Here is a 17,011-nt window from a genome sequence, read left to right on the forward strand (position 1 = left end):
TAACTAAACCCCAAATTAGGCATGTCACATCTTAATAGCAATGCTGTCTAATTATAAAAGAAACTGTACTTACTTGCCAAGTGCAAAACACTCCAGCTTAACAGTAGTTCCCCTAGCAGCTGTAACTGTGTAGGGAAAATGGACTTCAATTTTTGGTTCATATTCCCCCATCACACCTGGAAAATAAGGAATATTTATATGAAATATCATTAGTTTTCCATACGCTGAGATTGTCACAGAAAAATTCTGTAGTTTGCTTTTTGAACCTACACAGTATCAAAGCTGGTAATTGATAGAAATTGCCTCATTTAATGCAATATGCTCTGCTTAGATCCTGTACCTGCTCTAAAATTTAGGTTTACCAGCAGCACAACAGCAAATTTAAGCAAATGATTTTATTTTCTCTGGCACAGGTTAATTGTTATGGTTTGAAAGATTCAAGTAGGCACTCAGTTTCAGAAGGATGAGATTTTTCATAGACCTAAACTTTGTTTACCAGTGCAGTGACAAGTACAACAGATAAATCAACTTATGTTCTACTGACAATCTTCTAGAATCAGCAAGAAACAGTCAAATTACGTAAAGGCACTCCTGTATACAGACACAAACACAGGCACACAGACATGCACAAACAGAGTTCAGTTATTTTATTTTTCAGTGACCCTTTTAATTTGGATTATTACTAATTAATCAAGACAACATGCTCAGTACTGTGAAATGCAACTATAACACCGTTCAGAGATGTCAACAATATAAAATTGGACATCAACAGAGTTATCTGCAATTTGCTGTGGAGTGACTGATACTCTTGGAGAATTTCAAGAGTTTGCAACATGAGAAATGAGCAGTGAAGGGAGATTATATAAAGTGAGGAGAGAAGTTTGTATCTGATGTGACTTAAAGAGAGGAAATGTCATGGCAGGAGGAGAATGGCAGGATGGCAGGAAGAGATTGTGATTCTAACAGCTGTGTTCAATCAGATAGAAGATGGGTTTTTGGGGTAGGTGATACTTGGGAATTAAAAGTTATGTTAAACAAAGTAGGAATTTTTCAGATTTTTGGATGAGGCAGAATGAAGCCAATGTAATTTGTGGATATAATGAGCATATATTAGCAGCAAGACAAGTCTAGTCTAAATCTATGAATATCATACAAGTCGCTCCAAAGAATTCTAGAGCAAGCAAACAGGAACAACAGAGAAAAAGAATGGAGAAAAAAAGAAGCAACTTATGCAAGGAAAAAAATGGAAAGAACCAAAAGGAGGAGCACGGAAGCGAAGAAATATAAGATCTGCAGGTGAGAGAAGACTAGTTGTGAACGATAGGCAGGAAAAACAACCCGCACATATATATTGCTCCAATGGTAAACCATACACTCCAGTTCCTTCACATCTGCCATATGGGACTTGGGCATTTTTGGTGGGACTGTGGTATATCACTGCTGCCTAGCAGTTCCCGGGCAGTCCCACGAGCTCCTATATTAGGTCTGGAAGGAAATTCTGTTTTGCGAAGGTTTGGACTTGTTGTCGCATCTGATAGTGTAAGACTAGAGTGAGGGGCTACAAAATGGTAGTTGAGAAAAGATTTTTTTGGAAATGGTAGTAAAAAAAAAACCCTAAAACTTAAAAACTTCAGTTATTTTCCCTGCAAAAAGTACTGTTAAACTTTCTTTGGGATGATTTCTCAAATCAGAATAGTGAAAATCAGAGAAAATCAGCAAGAATTACATTTGACTAGCAAACAACTAACTAGTTAAAGCAGTCATCCACTTTGTGGGAGATGAAGATTACCCCTTGTTTTAGCATTTGCTATCAAATTTGCTTTTTCTTTTCCCCAGTAAAGAATATTTTTTTTGATAAAGTAAAGTGGAAATAAACAAAACAAAAACAATGTCATATTTAGGCAGCATCAGGACAAACCTATAACCCCTATGTAAATACCCCTATTACAGGTCCCCCATCACCCTATTTTCTCTTCTTTGATCGACTCTCTCATCTTTTCAGAGAAAAAAAAGAAATATTCCTTCCAAATGAGAATGCAAATTCATGTTTAAATATATATTCATTTAAATATGTCTTTAGGAGCTTAAGTTAGTTAGAAAATCTAAATTGCCTGATTTATGAATCAAATAATTACAAAAGGAGAAAGCATAAAACTTCTAATACAGACAATGTAATTCCATAAATAATGTGTCTTCCTAAGTAACACTGAATTGCTTTTTTAAAGACATACTTGGGCAAGTGTTATAGATCGTAGCAATAGTGACCCATTTTTCTGCAAAATCATGACTAAATCAATGTTTTGACTGTTTTATGAGACCCTGCAGAAATACTGCCCTTTGTATTAAAAGCAAAATGAGTCTGGATCAGTTCTATCATTAAAGATTGAAAGGTACTTTTTGCAGGAAAAAAGGAAATTATCCATTGTGTCCTGAGTATTCAAAGAGGGCCAGGGCACCAACTGAATTTCTACCTAATTAAAATTTGCCTTAGCCTAGATTAAAATAATTCCTAGCCTAATCCGCAGTAAAAATGTCCACACTGACGCATACCGTGTCAATAAATTTCATAATTTAAATCAACACCTTGTGAAATAATATTCTTTCATTTACTTTATAACTTCTACTTGATGACTTCCTTTATTGTTTTCTGCTTTTTTGTGTGTGTGACTATGAATAGCAGGATCTGATTCATGTCAGTAAAATCACCCATCATTTCATAAGACACCTGTCATATCCCCTTTTGGTCGTCTCTTTTACAGACTGAAAAATCTTAGACTATTAATTCTTCCTAGCCCAGAAACTTTAATAAACTCAAGATTATTCTTAGTGCCTCTGTTGTATCTTTTCACATTCTATTATATCATTTTGAGATGGTAAGATGAGAACAGCATGGCAATGTTGAAGTTGTGGATCTTTCTAATGTAGATTTTTTGTTTGTGTTTTTGCTTATTTTTTCTCTTTTTCCTCTTTTACTTTTATCACAAGTCCACTCTACTTAGCTTTTTGCACTACTCATCAATGAGCTGATTTTCATCCACAATGATGCCATGATCTTTTAATGATTAGTAATACCTAATAAAGTTACTATATTTTTAGGTTTATGTATTACATAATTTGGTACTGGATGTCATTATTCATCACAACTCACTCTAGTATCATGACATCCTTTTGCGGCTCTTCACGGTTAGTTTTAACTGCCCTGAAAAGTTTTGTATCAACAAGCTTCACTACTTCAAAATTCATTTCCTTTCTGCATCATTTATAAGTTGAATAGTGAGATTCTAGGAAAATTTTCTGTTTCTTCAGTGCTAATGTCCCTTCATTCTGCAAACCGATCATGTACACCCATAAAAGGTTGAATTTTGTATCCATTGTTTATTCAGAATAAGACTGCACTTCATCCTCTTTGAGAATTTAATTTCTTTGCCAGCCTTTGATGAATGACCTTGTCCAGAGCCTTTTGAAATCAAAGTACCTTGTGCTACCTTGACCATCCTTTCTTGTATTAGCTCTGACTCTTCAGCAAAGTTGTACGTATCGAGACAGAGATATGATTCTTCTCTGTAAAAGCCATTTTAATAATATATAATCAAATGATTATATGGTAAGACTACTGTATGTTTGTGCGAAAAATATAGTCATACTTTTATTTGTATTTTCCATCAAAATACTTGATACAGAAGTCAGGCTTAATGGTCTGTTGCTCCTTGGATACTTCTAGAAATCTTTATTTTTTTTTTAAAGGGCATTGTGTTTCTACCTGCTATTCCTCCAAGGTCAGGCTAAAGGATATGGTACATATCCCAGTCCCTCTAGAATGGCTGTGTGAGTTTGGCCTTTGTGATGTGTTAGTATTTATAACATCAATATTTACTCTAAAATGTCTTCTATTAAAGGTGCAGTTATGGGAACTTCAGTACTGTTAGGGGAACCTCCCTAAGTTCCTCCGTAATGAACCCTGTTGATAATAATTCATTTAGATTTTTTGATGCAGCTTCCAATTCCTTAGATGTTTCTTCTAAACCTCAAACATATTTTGAGTGTGCTGACTATCTGACAGGTCTACTGATGTGATGAGTTTAAAAGTTTTTTATACTTTAGCATAGACTTTGTTACTGAAAATTGATTTTTTGAATTGTCATATACTATTAAATATTTGCTTTTTATAGCCCTGAAAAAATGTATCTCACAATATAATCAAATTATTCTTGCCTCTCAAATTGTACAGTGCTTTTGAACACATCTGAAAGACAAATTAATTTTTAAATCTTATATTTTTAACTTACATTAACTCCCATTAATAGATGCAATCTGTACAGATATCAAATGCTTGTTGCAAGTCAAGCTATCATTTTATATTCCTAATGAAATGCTGATCTGTAATGGTTTGCACCATGTCCTCTTCTTCTGGGTTATTGCTATATTAGCAAGTGACATGCCTGCGGCAACTGGCAGAAAGATGCAGAAAATTACTGAGCAATTGCCATGATACCAATGTTCCTTGTGAAAGAAATTAGGAAACAAAAGTCTATTATAGTAAAGGGACATTTTTCGTCTTTATTATTTATGATCTTGGAGACCAAGGCAGCCACTATATTTGCATAGGCAGCAAGGGAATTATCAAGGCCTTACCTCCCTGACTCTTACTATAATTGCTTTGCCATGACTACTGTACCTCCAGGCTCTTTATCTTTCCCAGTTTCGGTTTTGGTCACTATGAGTCAGTAATAGCAAAATAACCATCATCTGTCTTTTCGTCAATAATTTTATTCATTTGCATCAGGTGTTAAAAGGAATCTGAACTTTTAAGAAATATCTAGGCCTTGGGCTGAGCACATTAGAATCAATCTCCCTCAAGATTATATATATGACTCTCTTTCAGACATTTGGTTAAAGCCATAAACAATTCCTTCAGTCATTTTTTATTTCCACTTATTAAACATGAAATATAAAGTTGATCGGCACAGAATAAAAATACAGTATAAGATTTTGAAATGGCTAAAAAAATCAGAGACATCATATGGTCTGATCATTGTAGTGGGACAGTGAGCTAATCTCAGGCTTCCATGCCTCATCTTTCCATGAAAACACCTTCCTTTTGACAATATTCTATCTCTATGCTTCACAGAGACAACTTCAGTGTTTCAGTCTTCCTTGAACTAATTAATTAGCTTGTAACACCCCCAGCTTCATAAGCTGTACCTTCTTGGCCATTTCAGCAGGGTGCAGATCTAGGAACAAAGCCGCTGAACTTGTGGTTAGTATGAAATGCACTCGTCCAAAATAGATCTAATTTACCAAATCATGAAAGCTTAATGGGGATTAAAAAAGGGTTAAAAACCAGTCTTTCCTTTTTGTTTAGGTAAATCTTATTCCTGGTCTTTATTCTGAGACAAGTCATCTACCTAACATTTCCTAATCTCTTGTATCTCTACCCTGTTGGTCTGTATCAGAATGAGACTTCTCTGTATTACTGCCCAACCAGGGCCAGGCTGGACAGTGTATTTACTGTCCATCCTTGCCAGGTGAAGTTATAATTGGGATGACTTACTAATGACATATCTATTATATCTCTGACTACTGAAAAGGGAACCATTTCAGATGACTGAACGTTTCCCAGGACTAAGCACAGCTTGACCTTGCTAAAATTAAAATCTTTTCAGTCACACACAGGGTGAAATGGAGCATAATATTTATAGAAGATATAATTCCCTATTCCCTCTTTCAGATATGTTTTTACAATTATGAAATTAACACTGAACAATTATAACATATTCCCCAACTTATGTAAGCATAAATCCAAGAAAAATCATGTTTAATTTTAGTAAGTTGTTTCATTTAACGAGTTGTGCCACTGACTTGGCTGCAGATCTGTGACTTGAGTTCAAATCTCTGCCGCCCAAAGTGTCCTAGGAACCTTCAGACACGCTGCTTCCTGCATTTTAGCTTTCCTTCATGAAACTGAAATAATATATTTCAGTAAATCACAATAATGTGATCAACACTGAATGTGAGGTGCTCAAATGCTACAGAAATAGATACAACAGAATTGCAAACATTTACAGATATGGCAACAGCTAAAATCATTTACATTATCCCCTCTGGACCACTTAACAGAAATGGAAAATGGAATAAAGTAGCAGGACTGCCTTTTGATTGTCACTTCTTTCTACAGTGAAGCACAACTGAACGAGCTACAGGCAGAGTGTCAGTCTCCACCACTTTGAGAAGGATTGCTCTACCTCTTCCTCTGCCTGCCAGTCCATGACTTTTATAGGCTGAAGTGAAGTGCGTGGAAGAGTTTTGAGTCTATCCACATTTGGTGGCACCCATATAATTCCATGGGTATACCTGCTGTCTGTTGGCCTGACCTACGGCTGACCGCGCCTGGGTATACCTGCTGGCCGACAGTTTTCCGCCTGGCGACTGGACCGTGATTGGAGGAAACGTCTAGCCGTCAAATCCCACGTGAGCGGGGCAAGTGGCGCCTGTCCGTCAGAGAACATTCGAGAACATGCCGGAATCATCCCGAACCTGCCAGAGCCTCCACCACCTAGTAGTATGACCACACTCCCAATTCGATCATGGCTATAAATAACTGCTGTGGGTGGCTGGACCTTGAGGCTGCCTCATGGGGGTGCAGCTGGTCTGCTGAAGTGATGAACTCCCCTTGGATTGGGATGCTGCCCAAGCAATTCCTGCTGGGATTTAAATCTTTTTGTTTGTGTAAGTGTTCAGTGCACCTACTGGGTGGTTGCTGTCCAGCTGACAGAAGCAAAGCTTCTTTGGTAAAGGGCACTGTGAATGTCCAAACCACGGAAGTGATAGTTTCCTCACTCCTTACTGCTTTCCCCTTATGGGAGTAGGTACTTATGCTTCTTTTGTCTGTTTCTGTTCCTTTCTTTTGTGCCCTAATGTAGAAATAAATGTAAATAGTTTGATAAATACATTTACTAGTTAATTATTTTATTTGTTATCAAATGCATTTGTTAATACCAGGAATGCCTATACTGACATCTCAATCTGTTATCTGTTATGGTTCAATAAACTGTTCAGTGATGCCTCTAAACTGGTTCGGTACTCAATCCTTCTGTGACACCACACAAGAACACTTTTTTGCCTGCATGTGAAAATAAACAAGCTACTGAGAAACGTCTACCACAAAACAGACAAACAAGGCTTGTCCATACAGATCTTCTTTTCCATTAGTCTTCCAGATACTGGCTATGCTCTTGAATCTCTTAAAGAATAAGCTTTCATGAATAAGCTTAAATCAGTTCAGCTAAAATGATTTGGGTGTGTTTCAAAGTGTTTAAATAATAGCTCTTTAACTCAGGTGGTAAACTTATTTTGAATGGAATAGGTTACAGAGGATTCTCTTGCATAAGTGGCTGGTAAACTTTTAAGGCAGGAGCTAGAAAAGCACAACAGATTCCTGCTTAAACATCTCTAGAATGCTAGGGAGAAAATGACCCCCAAATATTGGCTATACTGAGGAGAAAAATTAGGTGCAGATTTATACCTGCCATTTTTTTATTTGCAAAAGAGACAAACTCTGTAGTGTGGTTATTAGAAATTTGAGAGCTTTTGGGCAAAGACCCAGATGTTGATCAGACAGTGTAGGAATGTTAAACTGGATCAGTTTACAGCCTGGATAGTGGTTTAGTCACAAAAGTACTGGCTATTCTTTTAAGTTTGGATGTGTCTGTCAGTTTCTAGGAAACACTTTAAGGGGTGATAGCTTGCTCTGGTGTGTAATAGTATTTTAATAATTTTGCAGGTCAGCAAATGTGTTTCTTACCTCACTGGAGTTATGATCTGTTGTGTGAATATTTATTCAAAAATAACAAGATTTTGACAAAGACCATGGCAATGATGTTCATGTTGGATTTCTTGCCTGATGTCTTATCAATAACTCGTGATGCAAAATAGGATTGTCCATCATGCTCTTTTTGTGACAAATGAATATTTAGCATTTTTCTTGAAGACCTGCACTTCAAAATTTTTTAAATATTTATTTGAAAGAGTCCTGAATACAGACACTAAAATGACAGTGCAAATCACAACGTAAACCAAATGCTTCAAATATAATGATACCCACCATTACATTCTGACTACAGAAGAAATTTTTCAGTGCATTGAGTAGAATTTATTGACTCACCTGCCATTAATCTTATTGTAAATGAAAGGACCAGCATCCTTTGTAAGTCTCTAAATATTTACTATGAGAGTAGTTGCTGTATGATAATTATCTGCAATATTCCTTTCACTTAGAGATGTCTTAGCCAATTTTTGAGCAATACATTTATCCTTTGAAAAGCCCTAAAAATGCCTATGTGAAATTCTGTTCTGCAATGCACTGAGCAGCTGAAGTACCACATATTTTTTTCATAGGCTACTCAGAGGGCAAATCCTATCACATAACAATAGATGGGAAGAAGCTTTTACTGAGACTTTTCCTAATATAAAAAGAAATCTCGTAATCTAGTTCCTAGGGAAAAAAAGAAGAATCTTACTGCATATAGCACATGAAGGGAATAAACTCTTCTATGGTTTATAACTCAGGGCTAAGATGTTTATATATTTCTAAGTATAGAGGTATAAATGTAGAAAGAAGGACATCTTTAACCAAAACAAATTGCTTAAATTACATTTTAATACAGCTTAACTCTTCACGATTTAAAATTGATTTTTCCAGCCCGTTTCACTACTCCGGCAGTTATTCTCTGAACTCTGTCTAGGTAGCCCATGCATTTCAAGAAATCTGGCAAGAAATACTTCTTAGTTATTTATAAAAGCGTCATGCATACTTATGAGAGCTTTCTAGATCTCTTAACCAAAATAGAGTACAACTAAGAGCACTTCATTTTGAAAGTGTAAGTGAGTATGTTCTGACTGAAGTAAAGGAGATGGGAGCCAATCGCTAAGGTCACAAAGGCAATGAGGTAAGCTCAGAACAAGCACTGAGGGGAATAGTGGTATTTTCTTTAGTTCTTCATATAAGAGTCTAAAATTTCTAGTTTATAGTTTGGGCTGGGGAGATTTCTGTTTACATGAGTTTAAAAAAATCTGTTAGTGGCAATGACCGAGTTTGCTGGCTCTCCTTCGTACTGAGAAAAATCTTAATAAGAGTCTAGTTTCAGTTTAGTGAACTAAGACTTGTTCAGTTTAGTGGATTTCTTACATGTGTTTAATTTATCCGCTAAGCTCTTCGGCTAAAGTCTGCACATCTGGCACTGGAGCCAAACTTCACCTTTTAGACTTTCAAAGATGAAGGTATCTGACTGGCTTGTATAGAACATTCTAAAACAAAGAAGGATATTTATGTATACATAGTTAAAAAGGAACATTGTAACCTCAACATTCAAATTAACATTAATAAAGTATGAAGAGAGTATTGCTGAGTAGTCATACGCATCAATAAAAATCAAACTTCTTTATACCGGAACATATGCAATCTTGCAGGAGAGACCTAAGAATGTGAGTCAAGAAGAGGGAAGAAGGGAGGAAGATATTGTGCTTAAGCTGACACAAGAAATCTTTGACAGACCTGCTTTTAAGCATCTCTGTCCAATATTCAGTTTTAAAACCATTCTTTCTTTCCATTTGTCTACTGATCATCTAGGTTAGCCTTACAAAAGCTATTCAGAAATCTGTAAATATTATTTAATCTAAATATATACTGAGAGGAGGACCTAATTTTCATAGGGTTTCTAATTATCTTGCTAATTGCACATTCACAGTTCTTGAAGAACCTAATTTCTCCTACAATAAATGATATAAACGTTTATACTTCAAATCTGACCTTAACCTTCATTTTTCTTGCAATCCACGCTATTCTTTTAAGAGGTGAAAACAAAATATTTCCCTTGTTCAGGTACCAAGAGTGTTAAAATGGTTGCAGTATGCAGAGAGGAAATTTTCATTTGGTTCTAATCATTACGACACAAACTAATGTTACTGTAATGTTCATTGTTATCCAATTAACTGAGAACATCTTCCTAAATGGGAGATGCCTTTCAGTTGAGAATCCTCAGATCACCAAGCAAATACAAGCATCCATTATTTCCTCAGTAATAAAGACCACTAGTGTTTCTTCTCCATTATCAAGAGTTGTTGAAATACTCATTATTTTTGAGTAAACAGAAACAAATCATCCTTGTTACAAACTTACTGCAGTCCTAACCCCAAGCTAAAGGCCTGCTGTTCACAATCAAATTATTTCACTATGCTGACAAGTGATAAGTCATTCTTATTTGAACACTGTCATATCCCACCATTGCAAAGCAAGCAGTTGCATGTGAATATGTATCTAAGATCCTAGGACAGTAAGACACATAATGTTAGATAGGACCATTCTTAACAATCTGAAACCATTTGCAACTATAAAGATTATTTTTGTCATCATTTTGCACAAATCTTAATTAAGTCACCATTAATTAAAATATTACCATCACACTTGTATCTGAAATTTTGATAGCTGTACTTTCATGTAACATCGTTCCAAATATTTAATTGAACTTAGAGGAACATTCTTTCTACAGTTAATTTATTTTATGCTTTTGACAGCATTCTATGTATGGATAATTAACTCTTTGTGTAATACTTTTTGTAAATAATGAGGAAGATAAGTGAAAAAAGAGAATATGGTGGCAAAAGAGAAGGAAAAGGTCAAAATGAGATGGAGAGTTACCTAGAATCTTAAGTTATTTTTGCTAATTTAAAGGATCATCAACTTCATTTCTGGCAGACAAAGTTCCTGCAAGGTAGTGGGACAGCTTAGCAACAAACCTCCCTGAATGGGGTTATCTTAACAGAACTCCAAGTAAAATCAACTTATAGCAAACTCTTTCTCAGAAAGTAAGAGTTCTTGTTCCAAATTGAATGCTAGCACCTAATCTTTCCCAGACTTTTCCCCACGTCCCTCCTCAGATATTCCTATTGACTCAGTCCATTTATATTTTCAAAAGATTATCCTGGGCAGTTTTCTCTACGCTTTTTTTTAGACACAATCTTTTGCAATTAGTGTATTTGAACTTTTGTGTGCTTTTTGATGGTGCACTTGAGCCATGCTACAACCCCCACAAAGTACTCTGCAAAGGGTTATTGAATGGATGTTTTTGGTAAAACTTCCCGCTCACCTACAGATTGTCACTGAGAGTTTTAGGTGGAGGGACCAGTGGAGCTGACTGTAACATTGTGGAAAGTCTCATATTTTAAATTACATAATGACTTATCATTGAAATATCTCACTCTAATTTTACAGGACAAACAGCATGTTCAGAACAGGAGTAAGGGCTGTTCACGGACATTATCATTTCATCAGCCTGCCACTGGAGCAGACTTTGCTTACTGTGATGGTCTCTGTCAGACAGGCAAATCTTTCTGATGCTAATTAGCAGTTAATTAACAAATACCAGCATTCCCAATGGATACCAGTAGCCTGTGTCTGTGAAATGGTTAGTTTTGCTCTATTCCATTAATTATATATATAATTAATTAGCTTTCTACCCAATACTTGTCTTTTTACTGTTTATTTTTTATCACTGGGAAATTTTTATTACTTGTTCCAAACTTATCGTGATGTTGGGAAATAGAGATTTCCAATATATCCCAAAGCTAAACCTGAGAAGGCACATACAGAATACGTTCCTGTAAAAGTAAGAATAAACATCCTTAATACTTTGATATGCATACTGTCTATGACTACTAATACTATTAATCATATAAAGAGTCTCACCAAAATCTATAGAATTAAGCAGAGAAATTTCAGTTCACAAAACTATAATGACATGGAAAAAAATTGTGAAGGCCTGGCTCTGCATTCAATTACATGGGAATATATCTGGTCACAGAATCACAGAATGGTTGAGGTTGGAAAGGACCTCTGGACATCATCTAGACCAACCCCCCTGCTAATGCAAGGTCACTTAGAGCACATTACCCAATTACCCAGGAATATGTCAGACAGTTCTTGAATATCTCCAGCGAAGGAGACTCCACAGCCTCTCTGGGCAACCTGTGCGAGTGCTCTGTGACCCTCACAGGAAATAATTTTTTCCTCATATTCAGATGGAGCTTCCTGTGGTTCAGTTTCTGCCCATTGCCTCTTGTCCTGTTGCTGGGTACCACGGAGAAGAGTCTGGACCCATCCTCTTGATACTTTCCCTTCAGATATTTATACACGTTGATCAGATTCCTCCTTAGTCTTCTCTTCTGCAGGCTGAACAGGCCCAGCTCCCTCAGCCTTTCTTCATAGGAGAGATGCTCCAGTCCCCTCATCAGCTTTGTAGCCCTCCGCTGGACTCTCTCCAGAAGCACCATGTCTCTCTTGGACTGGGGAGCCCAGAACTGGACACAGTACTCCAGGTGAGGCCTCCCCAGGGCTGAGGAGAGGGGCAGGATCACCTCCCTCGACCTGCTGGCAACACTCCTCCTAATGCACCCCAGGAGACCACTGGCCTTCTTGGCCACAAGGGCACACTGCTGCCTCATGCTTAACACCAGCACTCCCAGGTCCTTCTCCGCAGAGCTACTTTCCAGCAGGTCAACCCCCAGCCTGTCTTGGTGCCTGGGGTTATTCCTCCCTAGGTGCAGGGCCCTGCACTTGCCTTTGTTGACCTTCAGGAGGTTCCTCTCCTGCCAGCTCTCCAGGGTGTCCAGATCCCTCTGAATGGCAGCACAGCCCTCTGGTGTGTCAGCCACTCCTCCCAGTTTTGTATCATCATCGAACTTGCAGAGGGTGCACTCTGTGCCTTCCTCCAGGTCATCGATGAATGCATTGAACAAGACTGGAGCCAGTACTGACCCCTGGCAGACATCGCTAGCTACAGGCCTCCAGCTAGTCTTTGTGCCACAGATCACAGCCCTCTGAGCCCTGCCACCCAGCCAGTTCTCAATCCACCTCACCATCCACTCATGCAGCCTGCACTTCCTGAGCTTGCCTCTGAGGATGTGATGGGAGAGAGTGCCAAAAGCCTTGCTGAAGTCCAGGGAAACAACATCCACTGCTCTCCCCTCATCTCCCCAGCCACTCATTCCATCAGAGAAGGCTATCAGGTTGGTCAAGCAGGATTTCCCTTTGGTGAATCCATGCTGACTACTCTTGATCACCTTCTTGTCCTCCACATGCTTAGAGAGGACCTCCAGGAGGAGCTGTTCCATCACTTTTCCAGGGATGGAGGGGAGGCTGACAGGCCTGTAGTTTCCTGGCTCCTCCTTCTTGCCCTTTTGGAAGACTGGGGTGACATGGGCTTTCTTCCAGTCCTCAGGCACCTCTCCTGATCTCCAGGACCTTTCCAAGATGATGGAGAGTGGCCTAGCGATAACATCCGCCAGCTCCCTCAACACTCATGGGTACATCTTCTCAGGGCCCATGGACTTGTGGGTGTCAAGTCTGGACAAATGATCTCTAACCTGATCTTCCTCCACCAAGGGAGAGTCTTCCTTTTTCCAGACTTTCTCCCTGGCCTCCTGGGTCAGGAAATCCTGAGGGCTGGCCTTAGCAGTAAAGACTGACTCAAAGAAGGAATTCAGTATCTCTGCCTTCTCTGTGTCCTCTGTCACCAGAGTTGCTGCCCCATTCAGCAGTGAGCCCACATTTTCCCTAGTTTTCCTTTTGTTAATGATGTATTTGAAGAACCCCTTCTTGTTGTCCTTGACATCCCTTGCCAGATTTAATTGCAACTGGGCCTTGGCCTTCCTAATTGCATTTCTGCACACTTTGGCAACATCGCTATATTTATCCCAAGTGGCATGTCCCTGCTTCCACCTCCTGTACAATTCCTACTTATGTTAGAGTTTTGTCAGTAGTTCCTTTTCATCCATACAGGTCTCCTGCCGCCTTTGCTCAACTTCTTGCTCATAGAGATGCACTCATCTTGAGCTTGGAGGGAGTGATGCTTGAATATTAACCAGGTCTCCTGGATCCCCCTTCCTTTTAGGACCCTAGATTCTTCCAAGTAGGTCCCTGAAAGGCCAAACAAAGTCTGTTCTCCTGAAGTCCAGGTTTGCGATCTTACTTATTGCCCTGCTTCTTCCTCACAGGATCCTGAACTCCACCGTCTCATGGTCTCTGCAGTCAAGGCTGCCCCCAACCTTCACATCTCCAACCTGTCCTTCCTTGTTTGTGAGTACAAGGTCCAGCGGCACACCTCACCTCATTGGCTCCTGCATCACCTGTGTCAGAAAGCTATCCTCAATGCTCTGCAGGAACTTCCTGGATTGTTGGTGCCTTGCTATGTTGTTCCTCCAGCAGATGTCAGGGTGGTTGAAGTCCCCCATGAGAACCAGTGCCTGTGATCATGAGGCTACCTCCAGCTCTCTGTAAAAGGCCTCACCACCTTCCTTTTCCTGGTCACGTGGCCTGTAGCAAACACCCACAACAGTGTCACCTATGTTATTCTGGCCTTCAATCCTTACCCATAAGCTCTTGACCCACTCATCTTCCACCCTGCAGCAGAGCTTGATACATTCCAGTTGCTCCCTCGCATAAAGAGCAACTCCACCACCTCACCTTCCTGGCCTGCCGTTCTTAAAAAGCACGTAGCCATCCATGACAGCATTCCAGTCATGCGAGCTATCCCATCATGTCTCTGTAACTGCAATGAGATCATGGCCTTGTTACTGCACACAGATCTCTAATTCTTCCTGTTTATTCCCCATGTTGTGTGCATTGGTGTACAGGCATTTCAGAGAGGTTACTGAGCATGCCAGTTTCCCAGGAAGGATGCAAGAGGATACCCCATAGTCATGTCTTGCAGATGCTTCCTTGGCTGCATGCACTTGCTGGTAGCATCCCCACTTGAGCGGCATTTTGCTGGCTGTGTGGTCTCTGTAACACTCCCCTTCCCTCATCTTTCCTAGTTTAAAGTTCTCCTTGTCAGATTGGCCAGTCTGTTGGCAAAGACACGTGTGCCCTTTTTAGTGAGGTGGATCCCATCTCTCCTAAACAGTTGTTGATCTTCAAATAGGGTCCCATGGTTATAGAAGCCAAAAACCCTGTTGCCAACCTCGGCAGCACAGCCAGTGAGAAAACAAACTGGGCCCTCAGACCCTTGACCACCATCCCCAGAGCTCTGAAATCCCGTTTAATAGTTTCAAGCTGCCCTTAATATCATTGGTGCCCATGTGGAAGAGTGTGGACAAGCCTCGGCAGTCTTTCCATATCATCTCAGATTCAAGCCCCCGGCAAGCAACAAACCTCTCTAAACAAGTGGTCAGGTTGGCAGATGGGTGCCTCTGTCCTCTACAGCAGGAAGTCACCCACAGCAATCACTTGCCGCTTCTTCAGGGTGATCCTGCATGGCATAGGGTTCACTGGCTCAGTTGCTTCACTTGAAGCTATGCCCAACTCCTCCTCAGCTTGAAGGTCACTAAACGTCTTCATCAACTGCAAGTCTTCAGGAGAAACAAGAGCCTTTTTTCCTCATACGAGGAGTGACCAGTTTCCAGCCTTCATCTTCTACAGACTTACTGTTTCACATGGCACAGAGCCCACCTGCATCTCCACTGCAATGGGGGGTTCAGACTCCTGAAGCTGTAGGGTTTCTGAGAATATCCTATCTATCTCTTCATCTTCATGGATGCTACGCAGCCTGCTTACTTTTTCCCGTAACTCCTTGACCTGGTGACAAAACTCATCAACAGCAGCAGAAGAAATAACTGACATCCCCAGCTTCATGGAGACGTCCCAGGCACTCCCTGCAACCTGAGACCTGCAGAGCTACATCCAGTATCACAAGGTCTATCTGAGTGGAAGCCTCTGACACAGCTGACACAGCAACTCCAACAGCTACCAGGGAATGAGTGCCCCATACCTGAGGGAGTACACACTACTAAGATTAGAGATGAAGGGGCCTTCTTGTGCCCTTCTGCGTGAACTGCTGTGCAAACTGCTGCCTCTGTTTGCTGCGTCTGTTAGCTGCTCTTTAAGATACAGTGACTTTGGTTGAGCTGTTGAGTTAGTTTAGATTTGCTCGCATGGAACACTGTAGAAGGTGTCCTCTAGCGTCCGGAATGCTACAGGTTTTCTTTTTTCTGGAAATTTCACTGCAGCAAAAGAACTAGGCACTAGCGACACAATTATAAAATGACGAACTGTTTAATTCTCTCCTGTAATAATGTTGATGCAAACATCTTTTTAAGAAAAATAAAAAAAAAAAAAAAAGGAAGAGAAACTGGAATGAAAATGTATGAACTTGAAATAAGTGTCTTATGCTATCAAGCATCAAATGTTTTATACTCCCTAGGTTTCTATTTCCTAAATTTGTGGAGACTTTCTGTTGTTTTTATTAGTCAAAACACTTTACTGCTCCCAATCAGCATTCAAGCTTGGAAAGATCCATTTTAACAACCCTTTTTATTATTTGTAAACAGTTATTAAATAATTCCTCAAAATTTCTAATGCATTATAAAGTCCGTTAATGAAATGATGCATAACTTTTTTCTGATAAAACTTTTTATCTCTTCAGATATAATTTTAAAGTGTTTTTACAACCCAGCTTGAAGTGAAATTGAATTGTACAAAATGACTGATTGTCAGGTACGTCTGAACAAATGAGGTATTCCTTTTATTCAGAATCCATTGAAGGATTTCTTGGTATTTTTATTTAATTTGCTTCATATCAAGAAGCTAAGTTGCCCTTTGAGACATATCACTAAAGAAATAAAAGATTAATGAAAGGCAAGGAATTCCTACATTCTTGTAGAGTTTGGCAGAAAGCCTTAATATTACTCTGTTTCTTCCTCATAGATAAATACAGAGCAATGTTCTCATAGGAGTGTTTTGTCACAAGCTGTCCAGTTCCCTGGGAATAGGTACTATTTTACATCAAAAAAAAAAAGGGGAGGAGGAACAATGACAAATACCAAGCAGAAGACTTTTGAAGTAATGTATGCATATGTCCAATGAATGGAAACTAGATATATTATTTTCTTTATATAGTTCTATTTGTAAAAGCTGTTTAAAAGAACGAGTTCTTCCTGTTGTTTCTGATAAATGTGTTAAATG

At 39.1% G+C, this 17,011-nt stretch overlaps 1 protein-coding gene across 5 annotated transcripts in view; it reads right to left on the minus strand.

Annotated features, from left to right (window-relative positions):
- Nucleotides 1-17,011, minus strand: part of CNTN5 (contactin 5) — a 656,947-nt gene that overhangs the window by 163,270 nt on the left and 476,666 nt on the right. For all 5 annotated transcript variants that reach the window (XM_068930406.1, XM_068930402.1, XM_068930403.1 and 2 more), the window contains one exon: nt 74-176. In XM_068930406.1, the coding sequence (XP_068786507.1) occupies nt 74-176 (103 nt within the window). The remainder of the gene's footprint in view (nt 1-73; nt 177-17,011) is intronic.

This window comes from Struthio camelus, chromosome 1 (genome assembly GCF_040807025.1).
Source record: "Struthio camelus isolate bStrCam1 chromosome 1, bStrCam1.hap1, whole genome shotgun sequence".
Taxonomy (NCBI): domain Eukaryota; kingdom Metazoa; phylum Chordata; class Aves; order Struthioniformes; family Struthionidae; genus Struthio; species Struthio camelus.